The sequence below is a fragment of the Notolepis coatsorum genome, assembly GCF_963971535.1.
Source record: "Notolepis coatsorum genome assembly, chromosome: 12".
Classification (NCBI taxonomy): Eukaryota; Metazoa; Chordata; class Actinopteri; order Aulopiformes; family Paralepididae; genus Notolepis; species Notolepis coatsorum.
In genome coordinates this window covers 96,398,811-96,424,415 of record NC_140176.1, presented here as the reverse complement: position 1 = coordinate 96,424,415, position 25,605 = coordinate 96,398,811, and the positions used below count along the sequence as shown (strand labels likewise).

General features: G+C 40.8%; 1 protein-coding gene across 3 annotated transcripts in view; it reads right to left on the bottom strand.

Annotated features, from left to right (window-relative positions):
- Nucleotides 1-13,238: 13,238 nt before the first annotated feature.
- The window catches only part of pam (peptidylglycine alpha-amidating monooxygenase), a 285,043-nt gene continuing 272,676 nt past the window's right edge, over nt 13,239-25,605 (bottom strand). For all 3 annotated transcript variants that reach the window (XM_084326103.1, XM_084326105.1, XM_084326104.1), the window contains one exon: nt 13,239-14,454. In XM_084326103.1, coding sequence (XP_084182229.1) covers nt 14,246-14,454 — 209 coding nt within the window. In that variant the 3' untranslated portion in view covers nt 13,239-14,245. The remainder of the gene's footprint in view (nt 14,455-25,605) is intronic.

The window sequence follows — 25,605 nt, the reverse complement described above, 5'->3', positions numbered from 1 at the left end:
TTACTAAGTAACTAGTTACTTAGTCTAATCTGATTACTTTTTCAGTAAATAGTCATCTAATTTACTTACTTTTTACAAGCCAGTAATCTGATTACAGTTACTTTTCCAAGTGGCTGTGCGTTACTATTTAGTTACTATCTCATAATGCTGATGATAAGAGAGCCAGGGGTACAGTCATGTTTACGTTTATAGCTGATTTTAGAATGGCTTCAGCATGAAGTTAAATCAACTATCCAGTTCGTTTTATAGTGTAATTTGGCTACTTAAGAGAGAGTGAGAGAGTGAGAGTGAGAGAGTGAGAGTGAGAGAGAGAGAGAGAGAGAGAGAGATTCATGTTACGCGTGACTTGCGGAGTACGCACTGAGTCCGTTGTTTCAGAATGGATTTGGTAGAGAGAGAGAGAGAGAGAGAGAGAGAGAGAGAGAGAGAGAGAGAGAGAGAGAGAGAGAGAGAGAGAGAGAGAGAGAGAGAAAACTGTTGTCATGCTTATGTTGTGGCAGCAGCAGGGGGGACGACGACGACTTCGTAACCTAGTTACGATAATCAAGTAATCAGTAAAGTAACTAGATTACTTTTTAAAGGAGTAATCAGTCATCAGTAATCAGATTATTTTTACAAGTGTAATCTGTGACATCACTGCTCCAACCACACTGCATGGTAGACTGTGTATTCATTGGACGTTAGTTTAGTAGAAGTGGATTAGACCGATTTATTGGATATAGCCACCTGCATGAACCGATCAGATATATTGGCTTGTTAATGAAAGGGCATTCCAGTCAACGTTGTTGTGATTGACAAATACAAAACTAGATACTGTAGGTTATGGTAAATGGACTGCATTTATATAGGTATTTTATTCTAAGCGGTTTACAAGTTATGCCACACATTGATTCACCCATTCATTCATTCACACATTCACACACCGACGGCAGAGGCAACCGCGCAAGGTGCCAACCTGCTCATCGGGACCAGTTAGGGCTCCGATTACCAGACGACCGTTGTCCGCTGTCGCCCAGATATAGGTTATGCCCTCAAGATTCAAGATTCAAGAGGTTTATTTGTCACATACACAGTACATTTTGCAGAGTAAATTTGACTCAAACTGAGTAAAATTTACTCTGCAAAACTTACTGTGTACATACCAGGGCATACAGTGAAATGCGGGTGACCATGCCTGCTTTGATTGTGCAGTAATACAATAGTAAATAAAATAAGTAGAAGATAATAAAATAGACATGATCAAATAGACATTTTTCAAGATTCAAGATCTATCTCAGAACAAGAACACGTGGCTATATCACACAGATATTAAAATGTTGTTCATACAGACATCTAGACTCTGTGGGAATACCAGGTGGACATTCTTGTTTCAGAGCAGAGTTTGGCTGTAAATGGACGGTGTGTTGTTATACGTGTTACTCCTGACCGGGAGCCACCGACATCCTGTCTGTCTGTGAACACAGACGGGTCTCCAGCGACGCTATAACGAGGGAACAAAGACTCAGGTGCTTCATGTTGTTCAGCCTCGACGTGACAAGCCATCAAAGGCTCTGTTTGAAGTGTGGAATGAGGACGAGCGGTTGGGAGGCATCCCCGGCTACCGTCCCCGGCTACCGTCCCCGGCTACCGTCCCTGGCTACCGTCACCGCCGACTTCTGTGGGTCTTTGATCGTTCATGTGAACAGGTGCTTCATGCCAGGCGTCGCTGACAAACAAGTCAAGTCAAGTCAAGTCAAGTCAAGTCAAGAGTTTTATTTGTCACGGCATACGAGTATACAATGAAATGCGGGTGGTCTTGCCCGCAACGATGTGCAATACAGTGGGTACAACATATAATAGAATCCAATAAAAAAAAAATTGTGCAATAACAGGTAACAGGTAACATGGTGTGACATCAAAATCGGTATCTGTACATAGTTATTTACAGAGCATATAGGACATGCTAGGTAGCTTACATCTTACATTAACATCAGCCATGTTAATACCGTACTGACCTTCATCATGAGACAATTGAAACCGTATGGGTGGAAATTCTATTTGAAAGGGCTAAATCTGTTCTAGTCGGCACAATCTACAGACCGCCAGATCAAACTGGCTTTTATGATACTCTGGATGTGTGCTTAGCTGGAGCTGAGGATGCTGAAAAGATTCTTATTGGGGATTGGAACACGGATATGCAACAAAAAGATGCACCGTCTTCAAATCCTTCAATAGGTTTTGTGATCTGCACGGCCTCAGCCAGCTAATCACCCAACCCACAAGGGTATGTGAATCAACTCAGACTACCATTGACCTCATCCTGACCTCTGACAAGTCCAAGATCTCCAATAAAGGGGTTATAGCATGCGGGTTAAGTGATCATTATATGATATTCTGTACCCGCAAAAAGCTAAAGAAAAAGGCTGGCTGTCACAAAACAGTCACATCTAGAGACCTCAAAACCTACTCTAGCGAGGCCTTTAACCTTGAACTGGAGAGTCTGGACTGGTCAGATGAACCCAATGGTACACTGGTTGAAGAAACCTGGCTTGGCTTCAAAACCAAATTTTCATCAATACTAAACAACATGGCCCCCCTAAGAACCACCAGGGTAAAAAATCGCGCTGAGCCATGGATGCACACTGAAATACTGACCGCTATGAAAGCCAGAGACAAAAAATGCTCTGAGTTTCGTAAAAGTCAGTCAAAGCTTACCAAAAGCACGAGCAGTGAACTCCAAGACCACGTGACTGAACTCAAACTAGAAAGAAACAGACTAAGAAATGACGTAAACTCCATGATCAAAACTGCTAAAAAATAATTCATCAATGACAAAACCGAGAAAAACAAAAATAAACCACGTGAACTTTGGAAATTACTCAACAATCAACTAGGCTGCAGTAAAAAACTTAAAACCAGGTTCTCAAACATAAACATAAAGACGGACAACACGCTCATCACAGACAAGCTGGATGTAGCCAATTACTTAAACACTTTCATCACAAACATAGCCACAACACTGGTAAACAAACTACCCTCCCACTCAGGGCAGTATGGGGTAGAACACATAGTAGCATACTACAAGAACCTAGGCATCCACAAAGACGACTTCAAACTGGAAATGGTAACTACAGATGAGGTACTCAAAAAACTGAGCGCCCTCCAACCGAACAAGGCCACTGGCCATGACAACATCCCCTCCAAATTCCTCAGAGACTCAGCAGCAGCCATCACCCCAGTCATCACACACATAAAAAACCTCTCCATAAAACAGGGACACGTCCCCAAGGACTTCAAAATTGCGAGAGTAACACCCCTGCACAAAAAGGGCAGCAAATTAGACCCTGGCAACTACCGCCCTGTTTCTATCCTTACATCCATCTCGAAAGTCATGGAAAAAATAGTATACGAACAGATCGAAAAGTACCTTGCGGAAAAAAATCTAATCTACGAATTCCAATCTGGCTTCAGAACATCCCACTCCACTGACACATGCCTTCTCTACTTGAACGACCACATCAAACAAGAGGTGGACGCGGGCAAATACTGCGGCATGGTCATGCTGGACCTACAAAAGGCCTTCGACACTGTCAATCACACCATTCTGATTGACAAGCTAAAAGCAATTGGTTTTGATAGTTTATCAGTGACCTGGATACAATCCTACCTGGAGGGGAGGGAACAGATGGTGGAGGTAAACGGTACCCTATCCCCCCCCCCCCCTCACAGTGAGCTGCGGTGTTCCACAAGGAAGCATACTAGGACCGCTACTATTCCTAATTTATGCAAATTACATGTCGTCAGCTTGTGACTGCAACTTGTTCCTGTTTGCGGACGACTCAGCCCTGCTGGTCTCTGACAAGAACAAGTTACAGGTTGAAAAAGCCCTCAGCTCGGAACTAGGCAAAATCTGCATATGGCTCGCCGACAACAAACTATCATTACACATGGGCAAAACAGAGTCCATTCTCTTCGGTTCAAATAACAGACTCAGCAAGACCGACGGCTTCTCGGTTACAGTGGGTGACAATATTGTCACAAGGAAAGATGAAATTACCTACCTGGGTTCCATCCTAGAGGCTAATCTTTCCTGTGACAAAATGGCATCCAATGTGATAAAAAAAGTCAACCAACGAACTCGATTCTTGTACCGGATCTCCTCTCTGGTAAACAAGAATACCTTGAAGACTCTAGCAGGAGCACTCATTCAAGGGTACTACGACTATGCTTGCACCTCATGGTACCAAAGCACCTCAAAGGCCCTAAAAACAAGACTACAAACATCTCAAAACAAACTGGTCAGACTACTGCTTGACCTTACTCCTAGAACCCACCTCACCCCTGCCCACTTTGACAACCTAGGATGGCTTAGAGTAGACGACAGAGTACAGCAACTTGCAATGGGCCTGGTCTACAAGATACACTACGGGACCAAGGTACCCATGTACATGTCAAAATACTTCCCAAAGGTCAGTGAATACCACGACCACAACACCAGAGGGAGCTCCACAAATCATGTAAAACCCAGATTCGGCTCAAACAAGGGACTAAACACGTTTCGCAATTATGCCACAATAATGTGGAACGCCCTACCCACAGCCGTAAAATAATGTGAACCCTACCCTCCTTCAAAACCGCTCTCAAAGAGCACCTACGGGAGGCTGCAATTAGAAACTGGCCCCAGTAAATGTCCAAATCTTGTATGTCATAAATGTCTTGATGAATTGAAAATGGAGGACCCTGATGTAAACAAGACGAAAGTCGTTTTCTGGTCTCCATCCTCTTAGCAGTTGTTTGTATTGAGCCGTACTGTATTGTACCCATTCTGCAATCTGTTAATAAAGTTTTCAATCAATTCAATCAAACTGAACGGCACCGGAAGCCCTTCATTCCGACGGCCGTCAGACTTTATAACGCATCACTGTGCCTCACTGCATCACTGAGCACAGGGTGACAGTTACCATCTTCCTGGACTCTTACCTTTACTGTATATTTTATATTAGAATGTATATACATAACATAGGAAATGTATATCCCGGAACGTATTTTATTCGTAGGCTTAATTATTTTTATTCTTATTCGTGACTTGTTTTGTCTCCCTAAATGTTTACTGTTTACTGTGAGCGATTTGTAGAGCAAATTTCCCTCGGGATGAATAAAGTATTTCTATTCTATTCTATTGTAGCAACACTCCTCATTTAGATGAGTTACCTCCTTCTCTGCCTGGCCGCCCCACACCCGAGGCTAAACAACCTTTACAAACTGGGCAGTACATTGGGTAAAGCAGTGTTCCTGGCTCCAAAAAAACACAGATAATTGATTAATTAAAGCCAATGCGTTGCTTCTATCCCCATTGTGACATCACTACGGGCAATGATTCTGAACAGCTTGAATTGAGGGGTGGTGGGGCGGGCGATTCAGAAAAGAGACGGCGAACTCATCAACTCGATGAATGAATTAGCATGAATCAGGAATGTTTAATTAAAACGGTTGGAAGGTTCTCTCTCTCTCTCTCTCTCTGGGGTTATAATTAAAAAACCCTTATGAAGGATCCCTGTCAACAGCGTCTGTAAGGAATGAACTGGAAACCCTGCAGCCCTGAGCATCTGAACACCTGACGTCTCCTCTCTCTGGGGGGTGAATGATCCCTGGACCCTATCGCACATCAAACACGGAGCTAATCAGCATTCCAGAGCCGTGAGGAGGAGCGTAGGCTCGTTAATCAGAAGTCAAACCCTTCAAATAATGTCATTTTCCCCCAGTGCCCAAACAACACTTCAGACTGTCAACTACATACACACACTAGGCAAAACCCATTTTCCATAATATGTCCCCTTTAATAGCTTAAAATAAAACTACTAACATTGCGTTTTATTATTATATTGGTGGTTGTTGGCGTTGCTGTGATTAGAGTTCAGTTGAACCTCTTCTGTTTCCCCACGACGTCACTGGCACCAGAGAGACGGGGAGGAAGGAGGCCTCAGTCAAAAGATGCAAATCTACTTCCATGGAAAGTAAATTTTTTCTTGCTCTTGCTGATGTTACTATTTTCAAAGAAATTAGATACTCAGAATTAGATTAATTAATGTGTAGCCTAAGCAGTTTTTTTTCTTATTAAATCTCTCTGTACTTATTTTTAAACGTAGGCCAATCTCAGTCATCTTTTTCTTTATCCACTTTTTTCTCCTTATTTTTATATTTTTTCCCCCCATCCCAATTTCGTATTGCCAATTCTCCCCTCCCCTGTCTTGAACGTTGCTAGACTATGCCTCCCACTGGTCGGCTGTAGTGAGGATAGAAGCCTTGCATCACGTGTCCCCTCCGGTACACGAGGAGGCAGCCTGTCGCATCTTTTCACCAGACAGCGCAGACTCTCATTGGCGAGGAGTAACGCGTGGGAGGCTCACGCTGCCCCCGATACTTCCTGTCTCTGCTGTGCAGGCGTCCCCCAACCGAGCTGTAGGAGTCGCTGTCCACAACGTCCAATCGACTTCCACCCGCTACCTCTGCCAATTGAGATAGTATGACGACTGGCCCAAGCCGCAGGCAGTGCTGACTCGGGGAGTCGAGACCGGAGTCTCTTGCATTGGTGACAAGCGCAATCTTCGCTACGCCACCCAGCCGCATCTTTTTCTGAAACATAATCAGCAGGGCCCAGGAGTTCAAAACTTTTAATCCCTATCTGATCTGATCAGATTTTTTTTTGTTGTGTGATCCAGGATCAGACAACTCGGCCAGATTTTGTGCCGGTATTTCAAAGTAGTCCAGGATAGGATCACCCTGATCCAGATTCAGACTCTTCAAGATTACTAGATCCTGAATATCAGTGCTTTAATCCTACTGATCGCCATCTAGTGGATATGAAAAAAAGGAAGACAAGGACCACATTGCAGAGACATCTATAATGTCTAATTATATTGTTAAATACATAAAGGACATAAAATCATAATGGAATTGTAATTTAAAAAAAATACTCCCATGACTAGGGTAACAACAGAAACACATTCATTCAAAGGCAGCTGATCATCCAGGCATGCTTTGAGGAGATATTTGAAGATTAGAAGATATTTTTTCTTTAAAGGGGAACTATCTTATAAATGGCCTTTTTCAGTGTTTAGCATTGTTTCCTAGCTATGTGGACTTATATTAATATGATCTATGTCTCTAATTCTCATATTGGCGCATTCTTCCTATTCTCCTCTCACAATATTCACCCTCACTGAACTGAGTCATCTGAGAATGTGATGATTTGTGATGTCAGAGAGACACCGCTGCATGATAATGTTCAGGCGGCGCAGTGGTTTAGGTGCCCAGGCTCAAAACGGCTTAAGATCTTGAGGTAGAAAAATGCTGTTTTTGAGGACTTGATTAGAAATACAAAACAATGAATTAAAAAAAAAAGAAATTACAGAGGTGTTCCATAAACCCACAGGAATTGTGTAAAAGTGCCCAAATAGTGAAAGAAATAGTAAAATAGTTCCCCTTTAATCTAAATTACATTTGTGATTGACAATATTTGTTGTGGTACTTTTATGAGCATAAACATTTATGTCATCAGCATTTGGTTGAAAACAAAATAGGCCACCACAAATGTGACCAAACATTTTTAAATAAAGTTTATTTGCCACGAAGGCTAGAATTGTGTATTATTTCAGTTAACAAACTTTGCCATTATATTTATATTGAAACAAATTTTTTTTATAAATTGTATAGTACATTTTGCTCTGGTAATCCACTGGAAATCCACCCCTCTGGTGGGATCAAGATAATCCAGTTTTTTGGGATCAAACTGATCCCAATCCTGTGTTGTTGGTTTGAACTACCCGTTTTGAAGATATGATCCAGATTAAAGCTTGGATTTGATTTCCTGATCTGATCGGATATAAAAGTGATCCTAATCCTGTTTTTTGGTTTTCAACTACCCAAAATCCAAATCTGATCCAATCAGATAGGGATAAAACATTTTGAACTCCTGGGCCCAGAGGATCTAAAATTGGATCTCAGGCCTCAGTGTACTACCTCATCCTACCACAGGGTGGCCCCAGAACCACAGAGATATTGAAATGGTATCTATGGTATAGCAAGTCTTAGTGACTTGATGCTACAAATAACCTTTTAAAGAACTCTGTATACAAAATTAAACAAGAATTTTACACAAAAAAACAAACAAAAAATAATTGCTTTTAGATTGTATTGTGGTTCATCATTAAATACATTTAGCAATTGTACCTCTTTCTATCAGCATTAGAAATGTAGGGCCCTGTCCATGTATAGGCTATACTTCGTTGATACCCATTCATCCACTTAATCAAGATAGTGTTTAAGGTGACTGTCAATCGTCCTACTGAGCACAAATCCAGCACGAGGGTATATGTACAGTATAGAAAGATAGGTACAGTATAGAAAGATATGTACAGTATAGAAAGATACAGTAAAGAAAGATAGATACAATATAGACAGATACAGTATAGAAAGATAGATACAGTATAGAAAGATACAGTATAGAAAGATAGATACAGTATAGAAAGATAGGTACAGTATAGTAAGATACAGTATAGAAAGATAGGTACAGTATAGAAAGATAGGTACAGTAAAGAAATATAGATACAGTATAGAAAGATAGGTAGAGTATAGAAAGATACAGTATAGAAAGATAGATACAGTATAGAAAGATAGATACAGTATAGAAAGATACAGTATAGAAAGATAGGTACAGTATAGAAAGATAGATACAGTATAGAAAGATAGTTATAGTATAGAAAGATACAGTATAGAAAGATAGGTACAGTATAGAAAGATAGATACAGTATAGAAAGATAGATACAGTATAGAAAGATAGGTACAGTATAGAAAGATAGGTACAGTATAGAAAGATACAGTATAGAAAGATAGGTACAGTATAGAAAGATAGATACAGTATAGAAAGATAGATACAGTATAGAAAGATAGGTACAGTATAGAAAGATAGATACAGTATAGAAAGATAGATACATAGATACAGTATAGAAAGATAGATACAGTATAGAAAGATACAGTATAGAAAGATACAGTATAGAAAGATAGATACAGTATAGAAAGATACAGTATAGAAAGATAGATACAGTATAGAAAGATAGGTACAGTATAGAAAGATAGGTAGAGTATAGAAAGATAGATACAGTATAGAAAGATACAGTATAGAAAGATAGATACAGTATAGAAAGATACAGTATAGAAAGATAGATACAGTATAGAAAGATAGGTTTGATTGATTGATTGAAAACTTTATTAACAGATTGCAGAATGGGTACAGTACAGTACAGCTCAATACATACAATTGTTAAAGGGGAACTATTTTACTATTTCTTTCACTATTTGGGCACTTTTACACAATTCCTGTGAGTTTATGGAACACCTCTGTAATTATATATTTTTTTGTAATTCATTGTTTTGTATTTCTAATCAAGTCCTCAAAAACAGCATTTTTCTACCTGAAGATCTCGAGCCGTTTTGAGCCTGGGCTCCTAAACCACTGTGTGGCCTGCGCGGCATCTGGCACATTAATCATCACATTTTCAGATGACTCAGTTCAGTGAGGGTGAATATTGTGAGAGGAGAATTGGAAGAATGCGCCAATATGAGAATTAGAGACATAGATCATATTAATATAAGTCCACATAGCTAGGAAACAATGCTAAACACTGAAAAAGGCCATTTATAAGATAGTTCCCCTTTAAGGGGATGCAGACCAGAGAAAGACTTTCGTCTTGTTTACATCAGGGTCCCCCATTTTCAATTCATCATAACATATATGACATACATGACATACAGATAGACAGTACTGCTACATCTATACATTTATGACATGCCAGATTTGCAATTACAGTACTGTTTGTGATACAAAGAGTCCAGAAAAAAAGAGTATATACATTTGACGTAGAAACTGTACATTGGATTGGGTAGGTGGGGGTGGGGGGGGACTGTACATTGGAGGTGGTTGGGTGGGTGGAGGGGTTGGGTAGGAGTGGGGGGGGGGGGGGTTGGGTAGGAGGGGTGGGGGGGACACACTGTACAACTATAGGTACAGTATAGAAAGATAGATACAGTATAGAAAGATACAGTATAGAAAGATAGATACAGTATAGAAAAATAGGTACAGTATAGAAAGATAGGAACAGTATAGAAAGATAGGTACAGTATAGAAAGATAGATACAGTATAGAAAGATAGGTACAGTATAGAAAGATAGGTACAGTATAGAAAGATAGATACAGTATAGAAAGATAGATACAGTATAGAAAGATAGGTACAGTATAGAAAGATAGATACAGTATAGAAAGATAGGTACAGTATAGAAAGATAGATACAGTATAGAAAGATAGGTACAGTATAGAAAGATAGGTACAGTATAGAAAGATAGATACAGTATAGAAAGATAGGTACAGTATAGAAAGATAGGTACAGTATAGAAAGATACAGTATAGAAAGATAGATACAGTATAGAAAGATAGATACAGTATAGAAAGATACAGTATAGAAAGATAGATACAGTATAGAAAGATAGGTACAGTATAGAAAGATAGATACAGTATAGAAAGATAGGTACAGTATAGAAAGATAGATACAGTATAGAAAGATACAGTATAGAAAGATAGATACAGTATAGAAAGATAGATACAGTATAGAAAGATAGGTACAGTATAGAAAGATAGGTACAGTATAGAAAGATACAGTATAGAAAGATAGATACAGTATAGAAAAATAGGTACAGTATAGAAAGATAGGAACAGTATAGAAAGATAGGAACAGTATAGAAAGATAGGAACAGTATAGAAAGATAGATACAGTATAGAAAGATAGGTACAGTATAGAAAGATAGGTACAGTATAGAAATATATATACAGTATAGAAAGATAGGTACAGTATAGAAAGATAGATACAGTATAGAAAGATAGGTACAGTATAGAAAGATAGGTACAGTATAGAAAGATAGATACAGTATAGAAAGATAGATACAGTATAGAAAGATAGGTACAGTATAGAAATATATATACAGTATAGAAAGATAGGTACAGTATAGAAAGATAGGTACAGTATAGAAAGATAGATACAGTATAGAAAGATAGATAGGTACAGTATAGAAAGATAGGTACAGTATAGAAAGATAGGAACAGTATAGAAAGTAAACACTCCCTCAACAGTGAGCCCTCATAGCAAATCAGCACTGGTTTGAGTTGCATCTCGTGCAGGTAAATCTAATTATCCATAAAAGAGGGCTGAAAATGGTCAACATTTGAGTGATTTCTAGAGTTGCATCAGTACCTTGTCTGCACTGTTTTGTTCACCGATTCCACAGTGTGTGGTCTCCCACAGCAAGAGCTTGTGGGGGGGGGGGGGGGGGGGGGATTTTCATTCCGATAATTTTGGTGGATAGAAAATATCATAACCCTACAAATATAACATACCGAGTTTGTCTTCTACAAAAGTCAGTAGAGTTATGGGATGTCAAACCGTAAACATCTCACATTTTTACATTGCCAATGAACAACAATTGCCTTGTTCTTGGCGACAGTGGCTCAGGAGGTAGAGCGGTTGGTCTGATAATCGGAATGTTCCCGGTTCCTCCTCCGGAGCAGCGTGCCGAAGTGTCCTTGAGCAAGACACTTAACCCCTAACTGCTCCTGATGAGCAGGTTGCCACCTTGCATGGCCGCCTCTGCGGTCAGTGTGTGAGTGTCTGAGTGAGTGGGTGACTGTGAGGCATGAGTTGTGAAGCGCTTTGGATAAAAGCTGTTATATAACTGCAGTCCATTTGTTCTGGACAGAAAACAATATTAAACGGCACGTTGAATATACTGCAGTGGTGCGGTGGTGCAGTGGTTAGCACCGATCCCACTTGTTCAGTCGCGATACCGATACCTGGGCTTTGGGTATCGGCCGATACTGAGTACGGATCCGATACCCATTGTTCAATTAATAACCTGTATGCCTCACTGTGTGGAAGAGACTGGGATCATTCTTTTGTGCAAGGCAACATCGGGCTTGACTTAAAACATTACTTTCCTAACTTAGTGAAACAAAATGTAACAAATTAACACATAGATATAAATGTACTGAATTGTTATTTATTATTATATTATATTATTACTCAAATGTAATAGTCTCCGATACCTGATCCAGCTATTTTAGTCATATCGGGGCCGATATCAATATCGGATCATCCCTAGTTCAAACTCCAGTAGGGGTCCTTTTTTGTGTGGAGTTAGCATGTTCTCCGTGTCTGTGTGGAGTTAGCGTGTTCTCCCTGTGTCTGTGTGGAGTTAGCGTGTTCTCCCTGTGTCTGTGTGGAGTTAGCGTGTTCTCCCTGTGTCTGTGTGGAGTTAGCGTGTTCTCCCTGTGTCTGTGTGGAGTTAGCGTGTTCTCCCTGTGTCTGTGTGGAGTTAGCGTGTTCTCCCTGTGTCTGTGTGGAGTTAGTGTGTTCTCCCTGTGTCTGTGTGGAGTTAGCGTGTTCTCCCTGTGTCTGTGTGGAGTTAGCGTGTTCTCCCTGTGTCTGTGTGGAGTTAGTGTGTTCTCCCTGTGTCTGTGTGGAGTTAGTGTGTTCTCCCTGTGTCTGTGTGGAGTTAGCGTGTTCTCCCTGTGTCTGTGTGGAGTTAGCGTGTTCTCCCTGTGTCTGTGTGGAGTTAGCATGTTCTCCCTGTGTCTGTGTGGTTAGCGTGTTCTCCCTGTGTCTGTGTGGAGTTAGCGTGTTCTCCCTGTGTCTGTGTGGAGTTAGCGTGTTCTCCCTGTGTCTGTGTGGAGTTAGCGTGTTCTCCCTGTGTCTGTGTGGGTTTCCTCCCACACACACGAGAAAGAGACATTCATGCCGGGTATATAATTCTTCCGTCGCCCTTGACCAAGGTACCGGCGCCACACTGTGGCTGCCCACTGCTCCGAAATAGTCAGGACGGAACAAAACGGAGAGGACAGATTTCCACATGGGGATTAATAAAAATGACTTCATTCTCGTGCTTAAAAATAGAGAAACCAATTTACACTCGACAACCTATGCCTGCATTTACATAAAATATGCATACCTGCATATCGATGAAAGGGATAAACAGCCTTGCTATATTTTCTTGACCTTCCCAGATGTGTCCTTACAGAGAAACAGAATACATTTCACGTTTAGATAAACGTAGCCTACAGTCATAGGAAGCTACGCGTCGCTGACCTCACCCCCCCCCCCCATCAGCTATTTGCCCCCCCCCTCCAATAAAAAAAACACACAGAATCTTATGCTTTGCAGACACTTTATTACACAAATAACATTGTTACTGAAAATAGTATTCTTGCAGTAAAACCTCAATATGTCACAATAAATATCAGACACAGCTCACATCTGATTGGAAAATCTCATAAATACAGCTTTAGAGAGGCTATACATGATGTAATAATCATCTTTTTTCTCTCCTTTCAATGCGATACGATGGACCTCAAAGTACAGGTGACATTAGCAGCAGCTTTTTCCATAATGTGGCACATTTTCGTAATAATAACAACAGGGGCTGCAGAGAAAAGGCAAAATACACAATCAAAAAGGCACAAATGTACAGAGAAAAATGTGATTCAACTGAAATATGGACGGAACCCGGAAATGATGCCATCTTTGTTTTTGATTACGTACATGGAAGAAGATTTATGTTAAACGTAAAAATTATTATAAAAATAAAAGCTAAATCCTCGCTGTTTGAAATAGGAATCTATAGAGGAGCACCTGCTCTCAGCCCCACCAGTGTAATGTCCTCACGTCTGGTCCCATCAACATATACATAAAGAGAGAGAGAGAGAGAGAGAGAGAGAGAGAGAGAGAGAGAGAGAGAGAGAGAGAGAGAGAGAGAGAGAGAGAGAGAGAGAGAGAGAGAGAGAGAGAGACTGAGAGATAGAGAAAGAGTGAGAGAGATAGATAGAGAGAAAGAGTGAGATGGATAGATAAAGAGAGTGAGAGATAGAGATAAAGAGTGAGAGAGAGAGAAAGAGTGAGAGAGATAGATAGAGAGAAAGAGTGAGATGGATAGATAAAGAGAGTGAGAGATAGAGATAAAGAGTGAGAGAGAGAGAAAGAGTGAGAGAGATAGATAGAGAGAAAGAGAGAAAAGTATTTTTTCGCACAAATAAATAAGGAGAAGAGGGATTGGCAGCCAACACAAAACAGTTACACGTACGATCTATAAAGTACATCCTGGCCACTTGAGCAGAGGGTTGGTCGGCGAGTTAGAGGGGCACCTGGGATGGTGGGGGGGGGGGGGGGTCCTAGGAGGAGGAGGAGGAGGAAGAGGAGGAGGCGATGGCAGGAGGAGGAGGCGGCGGTGGAGCGGAATACTCCTCGTTCTCCGAGTCGGTGGCCTCGTCGTCCTTCTCCTGGTCGCTGCCCTCGGTGCTGAGCCGGTCGAAGCCCTGCCGGGTGTAGCCCTTGTGACTGGCGAAGAAGTGCCCCAGGTTCAGACCCCCTGCTGCTTTACCTGGGCGGGGGAGGGGAGGTGGGGGAAGGGAGGGGTGGTGGAGGGAGGGAGGGGAGGTGAGGGGAGGTGGGGTGGTGGGGGAAGGGAGGGGAGGTGTGGGGGAAGGGGAGGGGTGGTGTGGTGTGGGGGAGGGGGAGGGGTGGTGTGGGGGAAGGGGAGGGGAGGTGTGGGGGAAGGGGAGGGGAGGTGAGGGGGAAGGGGAGGGGTGGTGGAGGGAGGGGAGGTGAGGGAAGGGAAGAAAAGAGATTAAATTAATCAACTGAGGGCGGCTAGGTGGTGTAGTGGTCTAAGGCACTCACCACCAGTGTGGAGACGCTAGGATTCGCGTGTTCGAATCCAGCTCTCCACATTGTTTTTCAGTTTGGCTGGTCGTCCGCAGTAATACACATTGGCCGTATTACGGGGAGGGAAAACTGAAGGGTGGGGATCGAACGTTGTGAACAAGCGACTCCTACAAGTCGGTTGGTGCGCCTGCGCAGTAGAATCAGGAAGTGTCGGGGGCAGCGTGAGCCTCCCACGCGTTACTCCTCGACACTGAGAGGTCGAGCTGCGCAGGTGAAAAGATGCGACTGCTGTTACCTCAAGTACCGGAGGGGACTTGTGCTATGTATGACTTAGTCCACATTGCAGCCGGCTTGTGGGAGGCAAGAAACAGCGTTCGTGACAGGGGAGGGTTGAATTGGATGATACGAAATTGGGATGGGAGAAAAATATAGAAAAAATGGGAGAAAAAGTGGATCAAAAAAAAAAATTAATCAACTGAATAAATGACCAAAACGGGATGGGGAGAAAAGCATAGAAAATCAGGCGGAGAAAAAGAGGATAAGAAATAAAAAAAAAATAAAATAAAAAAATAAAAGATGAATGTTTAAAGTGAGTGTGGATGTGTGTGCAATGAATGTATGTATGGGTTAGTGTTGCACAGTCATTGGGCCTCATTCACCAATACTTTCTTATATATTTTTCTTATATTTCTTCTGTCTGTTAAGAGAAAAACACCGCCACATTCATCAACCCGTTCTTAACGTCCAAATCTGTTCTTCCCCAGGTGTGTTGAATGATGAATCCCACTCATTCTTAAACTGAAATGCGCGTTCACGCTCAATTCATTTGCATACAGACACACCCCGCCAGCTCCTTATAAGGCGAATGAGGCGTGTGCAAAACGGCAGAGGTTCGGGATCTGATCCATTCAACAGGAAGCGATTTGCGACTGATCTCAAAATGAGATTAGATTCAAATAATAATAATAATTCATTTATTTTATATAGCGCTTTTCAAAGACCCAAAGTCGCTGACAATAGGCAAAAAAGAAACAAAGAAAACAAAGAAACAGAACCATAGGGAAACGTATTGTTATTATACAGCACAAGTGCAATACACCATCCAACCAGAGTGGATACATAAATGCTCCATGAATAAATAAATGAATAAATAAATAAATAAATAATGGCTTAGCGAGGCAGCACGAGCGCGCGCGCACGCGCACACACACACACACACACACACACACACACACACACACACACACACACACACACACACACACACACACACACACACACACACACACACACACACACACACACACACACACACACACACACACACACACACACACACACAGTAAGATGCTTTGCTGCAACGATTCATTTCGCACGTATACTATATGAGCCAATCGAAAAGATCCCTGTGGCTAAAACCCAGAGGGTGCTCAGAACTTGTAGATGTGGAGGCACAGGGTGTGACCGGCGTGTGTTGTGTCTGAGTCGAGGCTCCAGAGTATTGCATACATCATCTAAAAGGACCACTCTTGGCGATCTGAAACGGTTAAGCAGCCACTCATCCGGCTCTGCAAATAGTACGGCCTGGGCGGCCAGAGCATCTAACAGCAATATATAATCCATTTCAGAAGCAGATAGCACGCAATAAGTTATAATAATAATTATTATTACTATTTAAAAGTTCTGGGTTTTTAAAGTCTGCAACACCTGGTGTAAATGTCCTGGAGGCCCTAATTACACCCAAGACTAAACGACCTTTACAAACCGAGCAGTACATTTGGGTAAAGCAGCGTTCATGGCAACAACAAAAAAATAACACATAATTGATTAATTAAAGCCAATGCATTGCTTCTATCCCCATTGTGACATCACAATGATTCTGAACAGCTTGAATTGAGGGGTGGTGGGGCGATTCAGAAAAGACACGGCCAACTCATCAACTCGATGAAGAATTAGCATCTCTCTCTCTCTCTCTCTCTCTCTCTCTCTGGGGTTATAATTAAAAAACCCTTATGAAGGATCCCTGTCAACAGCGTCTGTAAGGAATGAACTGGAAACCCTGCTGCCCTGAGCATCTGAACATCTGACGTCTCCTCTCTCTGGGGGGTGAATATGATCCCTGTCGCACATCAAACACGGAGCTGATCAGCATTCCAGAGCCGCGACAGAGACAGAGAGTGGGGCTGCGGTCGCTGTCGGTGTGCAGTTTTTTTTTTTCATGATCCTTAATCACAGTCTGTGAAAGGGCAGGATGAGGAGACCGGCTCCTCCATCTCATCACAGTTACTGGTGGATCCATGGTGAGATTCATTAGAGTATCAATAGTGCGAACGCCCCTTTTTAAAGGCTACCATGTGGTTACCGGCAGACTGGCCTGAGGCCTTTTGACACGGCTTCACTCAGACCCCCCTGTTTAATATGATATTATAGGTCAACTTGCATGTTGTTAATATCAGTGTTAATTTTTGTCAACGAAAATAATTACTAAATATAGTCGTCAACGAAGCTTTTTCCCCCTGACGACAATGAGACGTGACGTCACGTTAATGTAGATCAAGTTTCAAGTTTCTTTATTAGTTGTCACACAGAAGTACAGAATACTTTTATATAAAATGCTTCTTTCTGTTTTGCTCCAGAGATTTTGCTAGATAAAAATAGATAAGTATAAAATAAGTATAGTAAGTATAAAAATAGAAGTCAAGTACGTAGACAAAAGTGTTCAATATATACATATATACAATGTACAATGCAGAGTAGAAAAGTAACTGAGTTACAATACAATATACTATATACTATACAGTACAATGCAGAAATGGGATGAGGTACAATTTAGGTACAATTTACAGTAAGGTGTAATGAGGTATGGGTTGTAGTACAAATTCTTTACCAATAAATATAAAGTGTGTTTATGTGTCTAAAGTGGGTAAAGTGGGTGCTGCAGTGAGTTGTTTGTTTAAAGTGAGTGTGTGCATGTGGATGTGTGTGCTGTGAGTGCATTTGATGGTTGTTACATAGTGTTATTGTCATTTAGCATTCTGATGGCCTGAGGATAGAAGCTACTTCTGAGTCTCTCTGTGCTTGCCATGAGACTCCGGTATCGCTTGCCTGACCGCAGCAGTTCAAAGAGGCATCTGTTTGGGTGGAGTCTTTGATTATTCTCTTAGCCTCACCGCTTGTTGTAAATGTCTTGGAGAGTGGGAAGCCCCCCTCCAATTGTGCGTTCGGCTGAACAGGCCACTCTCTGTAGTCTGCTACGGTCTTGTGCGGTGCTATTCCCAAACCAGGAGGTGATATTGCCAGTCAGGATGCTCTCTATTGTGCATGAGTAGAAGTTCTTAAGGATCTTCTGACTGACTTGGAACTTCCTTAGGCGCCTAAGGAAGTAGAGGCGTTGCCGTGCCTTCTTCACAACACTGTCAATGTGTGTGGTCCATGTCAAGTCCTCGGATATGTGGACTCCGAGGTACTTAAAACTGTTCACTCTCTCAACCGGTGACCCGTCGATGCTGAGGGGGCTGTAGTCCCTGACCCCCAACCTCCTGAAGTCCACAATCATCTCTTTTGTTTTGCTGACGTTCAGGAAGAGGCAGTTCTCCTGACACCACTGCAACAGATTCTTTACCTCTTCCAGGTAGGCCCTCTCGTCGTTGGCAGAGATCAGGCCCACCACTACTGTGTCGTCAGCAAATTTGATGATTGTGTTGTTGTTCCGCTGTGCCACACAGTCGTGTGTGTACAGCGAGTAGAGGAGGGGACTCAGAACATAGCCCTGGGGGTCCCCTATGTTGAGCGTAATGGATGAGGAGGTGCAGTTGCCTGCTCTCACCACCTGGGGTCTACCCGTCAGGAAGTCCAAGACCCACTGGCAGAGGTCATAGTTCAAGCCCAGGTCCCTGAGCTTGGCTATGAGTTTGGAGGGGACTATGGTATTGAATGCTGAGCTGTAGTCAATGAACAGCATTCTCACATAGTTTCCCTGCCTCTTGTCCAGGTGTGATGCTGCTGTGTGCAGCACATGGGCTATGGCGTCCTCCGTGGACCTGTTGGGGCGATATGCAAATTTAAGGGGGTCCAGGTTGATGGGGAGGGAGGAACAGATGTAGCCCTTCACTAGCTTCTCCAAGCACTTCATGGCTATGGAGGTGAGAGCTACAGGGCGGTAGTCGTTGAGGCAAGCGGGCGTAGATTTCTTGGGTACAGGGATAATGGTGGACTTCTTCAGACAGGTGGGGATGACAGCCTGTTCTAAGGACAGGTTAACTCTTTCAGTGCCACGCCTGGTTTTCCGTTTTACCGCTTGAATGCCACCATCGGCGCCAATGTTAACGTTAATATCGCCTAATCTATGTTTTAAATTATGGCTATGTGTCTAATCTGCCCATCGCATTATCAAAGACTATTTTCCAGTCAGTGCTGTGAAGGCAGATTGTTTTTTTATCACGTCGTTTCCGTTTCAGAGCAGTTAGAAAAGCCCCTGTTTTGATATAAAAAACAGCTCATTCTGGAGCATTCTATGAAAATCGTCTTTTAGTGGAATATTCCACAACGTTGATATTCGTCGGCCTTTTTATGAATCGTTTTCAAATAAACGCTAGATGATCAATATTATACGTGCACGCAAGCACATTACGGCCGCGCACTGATAATCACTCCGTTGATTTCCTCACAGACTTTTACAGTGAAACCGAAAGAAGACATTTCACAAAACAGCTTATACTGTAACTTCATCAAACTTACTCCGATTATCCTACCACTGATAACATAGAGTCCTTACCTGACATCAGATGGTATCCAACTGGTATATTCCAATTCCTGATCACCATTCGAAAAAATCGATACGTGTATGGATCCAACGCGACACTGTAGATCTCCATGATCCGCGGGGATCTGAGGCTCCAGAATGAACTGTGGTAACCCCGGCTGGATCAGTGAACTGGAAAATGTGGAGTACCGGATTTTTTTCCCCATTCATTTTCATTGAGTCCATTCCAAAATCACTTATGTCATCTGGGAGACGACAGGGGGCGCTTTTTTCCACAGTGATCACCGGCGCAGCTCGGCTATACTCGGGTAGGCTCGGGTGATGCAATAATTTTTCAGATCGCAAAAAAAAAACAATAATTCCGAGAAATCTCGTGAGTGGCACGCAACCACCTATAAAAAAAACCAGAGAAATCTCATGAGTGGCACTGAAAGAGTTAAATGTGAGTGAATACCGGGGCCAATTGGTCGGCACATACTTTTAGGACGCGGCCGGGGATGCCGTCCGGTCCTGCTGCCTTCTTGATATTCACTTTCTTAACACTAACGTGACTAAATTATTTATGCATTATAGTTGACTACATCTGAGGACACAAAAATGTACTTTACAAAAACCATGACGAATTCTCTTCATTTATGTTGACTAAAACAAGATGAGACAAAATAATTATAACTTTTAGAATAATTCACGTTATTATTTCAGCATTTCCCATTTCCGTTTCCGGCTAATCGATAGCTAACCCTACTAGTATAAGTTGTTAATGAATCCCTTTAGCTCTTGAAGTGCATTAAAACATTGTAATGACTTTTTATTTTTCATATAATGTTGGGTACATGCTCAGTAGAGTTAGAACGCTCCCAGTCTTAGGGGCTGTGATATTTTGTTACCACACTTTATGCACATAGAAGTGCGGTGGCAGGTTCGCTAAGCTAATTTGTTGTTAGCCGAATGCTCTGATGGAGGCCGCCATTTTAAGTTTTAAGTTTAAAGTGACGTCAGCGATCTACGGTTGTACTCGACGGACAAAAGGGAATGTGTGTGTGACATGTGTGAAATTTGTACAGTAGGTCCCAGTGAGAATTGCAATCAGTGTGTACTGTGTATTTACACTATCCTAATGTTGCTTTGTTGGTTAAAAAATAAATAAGCTATTTAAATCAAAATATGTTCCATTCTATGTCTGACTATTTCTGAATCTATTGACCATTTCAAGGAATGTTTGGTTACTATTGGGCTTCTAGCCTTCTACTGAACTTATTGTGAATCAGCTGATAGGGTTTTGGCTAGACCAGGGGTTCCCAAACATTTCAGGCCGGGACCCAGAAAATAAGGCGTCAGAGAGCCGCGGCCCAATGCACATCGTCAGGCTTTTTTTTATACATTTTTTTGCCAGGCGACCGATTTTTTAAGCCAAATATCACTTCAATCCTATTAAGTTAGTTCAAGTTAGTTATTCATTTATTATGTGCTATTTATGAGAGGGCTAACTTGTTGCAAAATAATAATGATAATAATAATAGCCTCATTAAAATACTATTGTTGCTTCGGTTGTTTTCAGCGTTTTATGTGCATAATCTGTTATTTAGTTTGAAATGTTCGTTGAAATAAGTAGATTTTTAGTTTTTGTTTATTTATATTTTATAAGTTAATATAAAACCATATAGTCACATTTTAGAATACAATAGAATAGAATTTTAGAATACAACTAGAAACACTGTCCTGGCCTGCTTCTAAGTTCAGTGACCTGAAAAAAAAAAAAAATTTAAATCATCTCGCCTTTGGGTTGCGACCCCGACTTTGGGAACCACTGGGCTAGACTATACTTAATAAATAGAATTGCATTATTTACAATATAAAAATATAAAAGGCCTTTTTTCATTAGCGAAAACTAGACAAAAATCATCAGTTTTCTGCGACTAAATCTAGACAAAAACAAAAAAGACAAAATCGAGACTAACACTGACTAAGACTAAAATGCTCAGACCTGTAGTTGACTAAAACTGACTAAACGAAAAATAAATGGTGACTAAATATGATGAAAACGAAAAAAGGAGCACTTGACACATGACTAAGACTAAAATTAAAATAGCTGCCAAAAACACTGGTTAATATGTGTTAATAGGATATTATAGGTCAACTTGCATGTTGTTAATATGTGTTAATAGGATATTATAGGTCAACTTGCATGTTGTTATTATAGGTCAACTTGCATGTTGTTAATATGTGTTAATAGGATATTATAGGTCAACTTGCATGTTGTTAATATGTGTTAATATGATATTATAGGTCAACTTGCATGTTGTTAATATGTGTTAATATGATATTATAGGCCAACTTGCATGTTGTTAATATGATATTATAGGCTAACTTGCATGTATGATATTATAGGCTAACTTACATGTTGTTAATAGGATATTATATGTCAATTTACATGTTGTTTTTTTTTTTTTTTTTTTAAATCTATTTACAGTGCACAAGTCAGGTTTTCATTGCCGTCAATTATTTTTAGTTCATTTTCTCCACAAGTGTACACAAGTATACCCACATATCCCCTCCTCCCATGTTCTCTCTCTTAGCATCTTTAAATCCACTTTACTGTTATATAGAAATATTTAGGGATGTCCCGATCCCGATTTTCAGAAGATCGGGATAAAAAAAATAAAAAAACAGGATTTTTATTATTATTTTTTAACTTCTTTTTTAAATTCAACAAACATGACCATGTTCACATCTTAAACTCATACTGAGGCCTTAGTTTTGGTTCTAAATTGCATATCATCATTCATTTATTTATTGTCACACAGAGCAGAAGAATTTTGCCAAAACAAACGCATTTCCTTTGATTTAATTATACATCAAATGATTTATGTCAAGGATGAGGGACATCCACTAGTTGCAGAACTTGCAGTCACCTGATTTTTACAGACGATGGCGCCATTGCTCTCATGAAGCAGCAGGTTGGAGGCAGAGTTTTTAGATTACTCCGGTTTCAATGCCTCGCTTGAATGAAGTTAACTTTTCACCTGGATAACGTCAACATTCAGGGTGAATGTAATGTGAGAAATTGGGATGGGAATTTCTTTCTTTATTTTTTTATTAATATTTTTTTTGAGCGGATCGGGAAAGATCGGTATTGGTAGATACTCCAAATCACATGATCGGGATCGGATCGGGAGCAAAAAAAATTGATCGGGACATCCCTAGAAATAATACATACATTCAATGGTACCTCCAGTAAGATAACTCATACATAGATCAAAATAAGTGAAAAAAATATATATAATAATAATAAATGACATCTTTACAACACCTTCAATGGCGTGCCTCCGCTCTTCCCCGGGGTCAAATGACCACGGGAGAGAGCGGGGGGACTCATCCTATAGAAGCCCTCCTATATCTTCCCTTCTCAGATAGTCATTAAATGGTTTCCATATATCCTCATAAACCTCTATTTTGTTCCTGAGGATATATGTTATTCTCTCATGCATTGTGCCATGTTCTTAATCCAAGCACCGATTGTGGGTGCGTCAAATTTCTTCCAATTGAAAGCTATTGTTCTTTTTGCCTGCAGTATAGCAAAGTCAATAAATGTGTATTGTTTGGTTCTCAGGTTGATATTTACTGGATATAGGTGTAGCAATATCATTTGAGTCTAATGGGATATTCACTGACAAGACATCTTTGATTTTATTCACCACCTCCCCCCAGAACTTCTTGATTTTGTCACATTCCCAAATACAGTGTATAAAAGTTCCCAGAGCCTCGGTACATTTAAAGCAACTGTCTGGTGTATTGCTGTTATATTTATTCAGTTTGACAGGAGTTATATAAGTCCGCATCAGTATTCAGTATTTTTAAGCGTTGGCTGTCTGTGTCTGAGCCTCCTCGCACGCTCTGTTCCAGTCCTCGTTTGAGATATCCTCTCCCAAGTCCAGCCTCCATGCCTCCAGTCTAGGTATTGACGTCTCCTCTCAACCAGATACAAGCCAGTTATAGAACAGTGATATCAAGCCTTTGCTATTGCAGTTCTTGATGATAATTTTTTCTAAGGATGAAAGTGTAGGAATTACCAGTGAATGGTTTTGCTGAGAGGAAATGAAACTTCTCAATTGCAAGTATTTAAAAAAGTGCTTCCTTGGGATGCTGTATTTTATTGATAGTTCCTCAAAAGACATCAAGACCCCCTCTTTGTAAAGGTCAGATATTTTACTTATTCCTTCTTTTGTCCATAGTTTGAATCCAGCATCCAGTTTGCCTGGTTTAAATTAGACGTTTCCCGCTGAATTGCGACATGGAGTTGGTTATTTTCATACATTTCTTTACCTCATACCATACATGAATCATGTTAAGCACTATGGGGTGTGTAGTATGTTTTCTTAAGTATTTTGGCTCAGCTGAATACATGTATAAATGTATAAATAATTTATGTAACTTACATGTTAATATGATATTATAGGTCAACTTACATGTTGTTAATATGATATTATAGGCTAACTTGCATGTTGTTAATATGATATTATAGGCTAACTTGCATGTTGTTAATATATTATAGGTCAACTTGCACGTTGTTAATATGATATTATAGGCCAACTTGCACGTTGTTAATATGATATTATAGGCTAACTTGCATGTTGTTAATATATTATAGGTCAACTTGCACGTTGTTAATATGATATTATAGGTCAACTTGCACGTTGTTAATATGATATTATAGGCCAACTTGCACGTTGTTAATATGATATTATAGGCTAACTTGCATGTTGTTAAATTATATTATAGGCTAACTTGCACATTGTTAATATGATATTATAGGCTAACTTGCACATTGTTAATATGATATTATAGGCCAACTTGCACGTTGTTAATATGATTATAGGCCAACTTGCTCGTTGTTAATATGATTATAGGCTAACTTGCATGTTGTTAATATATTATAGGTCAACTTGCATGTTGTTAATATGATATTATAGGCCAACTTGCACGTTGTTAATATGATTATAGGCTAACTTGCATGTTGTTAATATGATATTATAGGCCAACTTGCATGTTGTTAATATGATATTATAGACCAACTTGCATGCTGTTAATATGTGTTAATATGATATTATAGGCTAACTTGCATGTTGTTAATAGGATATTATAGGTCAACTTGCATGTTGTTAATATGTGTTAATATGATATTATAGGCCAACTTGCATGTTGTTAATATATTATAGGCTAACTTGCATGTTGTTAATAGGATATTATAGGTCAACTTGCATGTTGTTAATAGGATATTATAGGTCAACTTGCATGTTGTTAATAGGATATTATAGGCTAACTTGCATGTTGTTACAACATTTGCAGGATATGTCCACATAACTACCGGAAACATATCCTGAAAACTACATTCAAATTGACCACTAGGGGGCACTACAAAATGCGTGGAACAACACAAATCGGATTATATTTCAACGTTTTCTTCACAACATTACAAAACCTGCAGGTCATGTCTCATAACACTGCTGAGCCGAGTGTGTGAACTTATTTTGGCTTGAAACCAGTTATTTGCCGCTTGCCGCTATATTCTTTTTTGTTTCGTTTTCTTTCTGCCCTATTGTAATCTCGGCATTATCGAAAAGGAGGGTCCACCCTCAATGGTCTCAGAGGATCTAAATCAGGGGTCTCAAACTCGCGGCCCGCGGGCCAATTGCGGCCCGCTGGATGATATTTTGCAGCCCCCTACTTGACATCAAAGTTTAGTGTTAGTGCGGCCCGCACGCAACTGTTTGCCGCGTCGTTGTGCGAGTTGGATGTTTTATTTATTTTATCACTTGTAGGCTACCATAGCGCAGGCTCATGGCAGCAACGTTACGTTAGTGACTTGGTTGAAAAGTGATTCCGGAGTGATACCAAGTGGAAGGAAAATATATCCAGTGCGTATGGCAGGCATCCTCAAAATTCTCCGCTCATCTCCTCTGCAAGCACTGCTCCACTGTCTGTGTCTGTCTACTCTGGTCCAATCACATTCAGCGTCCCGTCAGCGTTTCTCCCCCCCCCCACCCACAGTCTGCGAATCAGAGCAGAGTAGGGCGGGTCTTCACGGAATGCGTGTTGTCTTTCAGC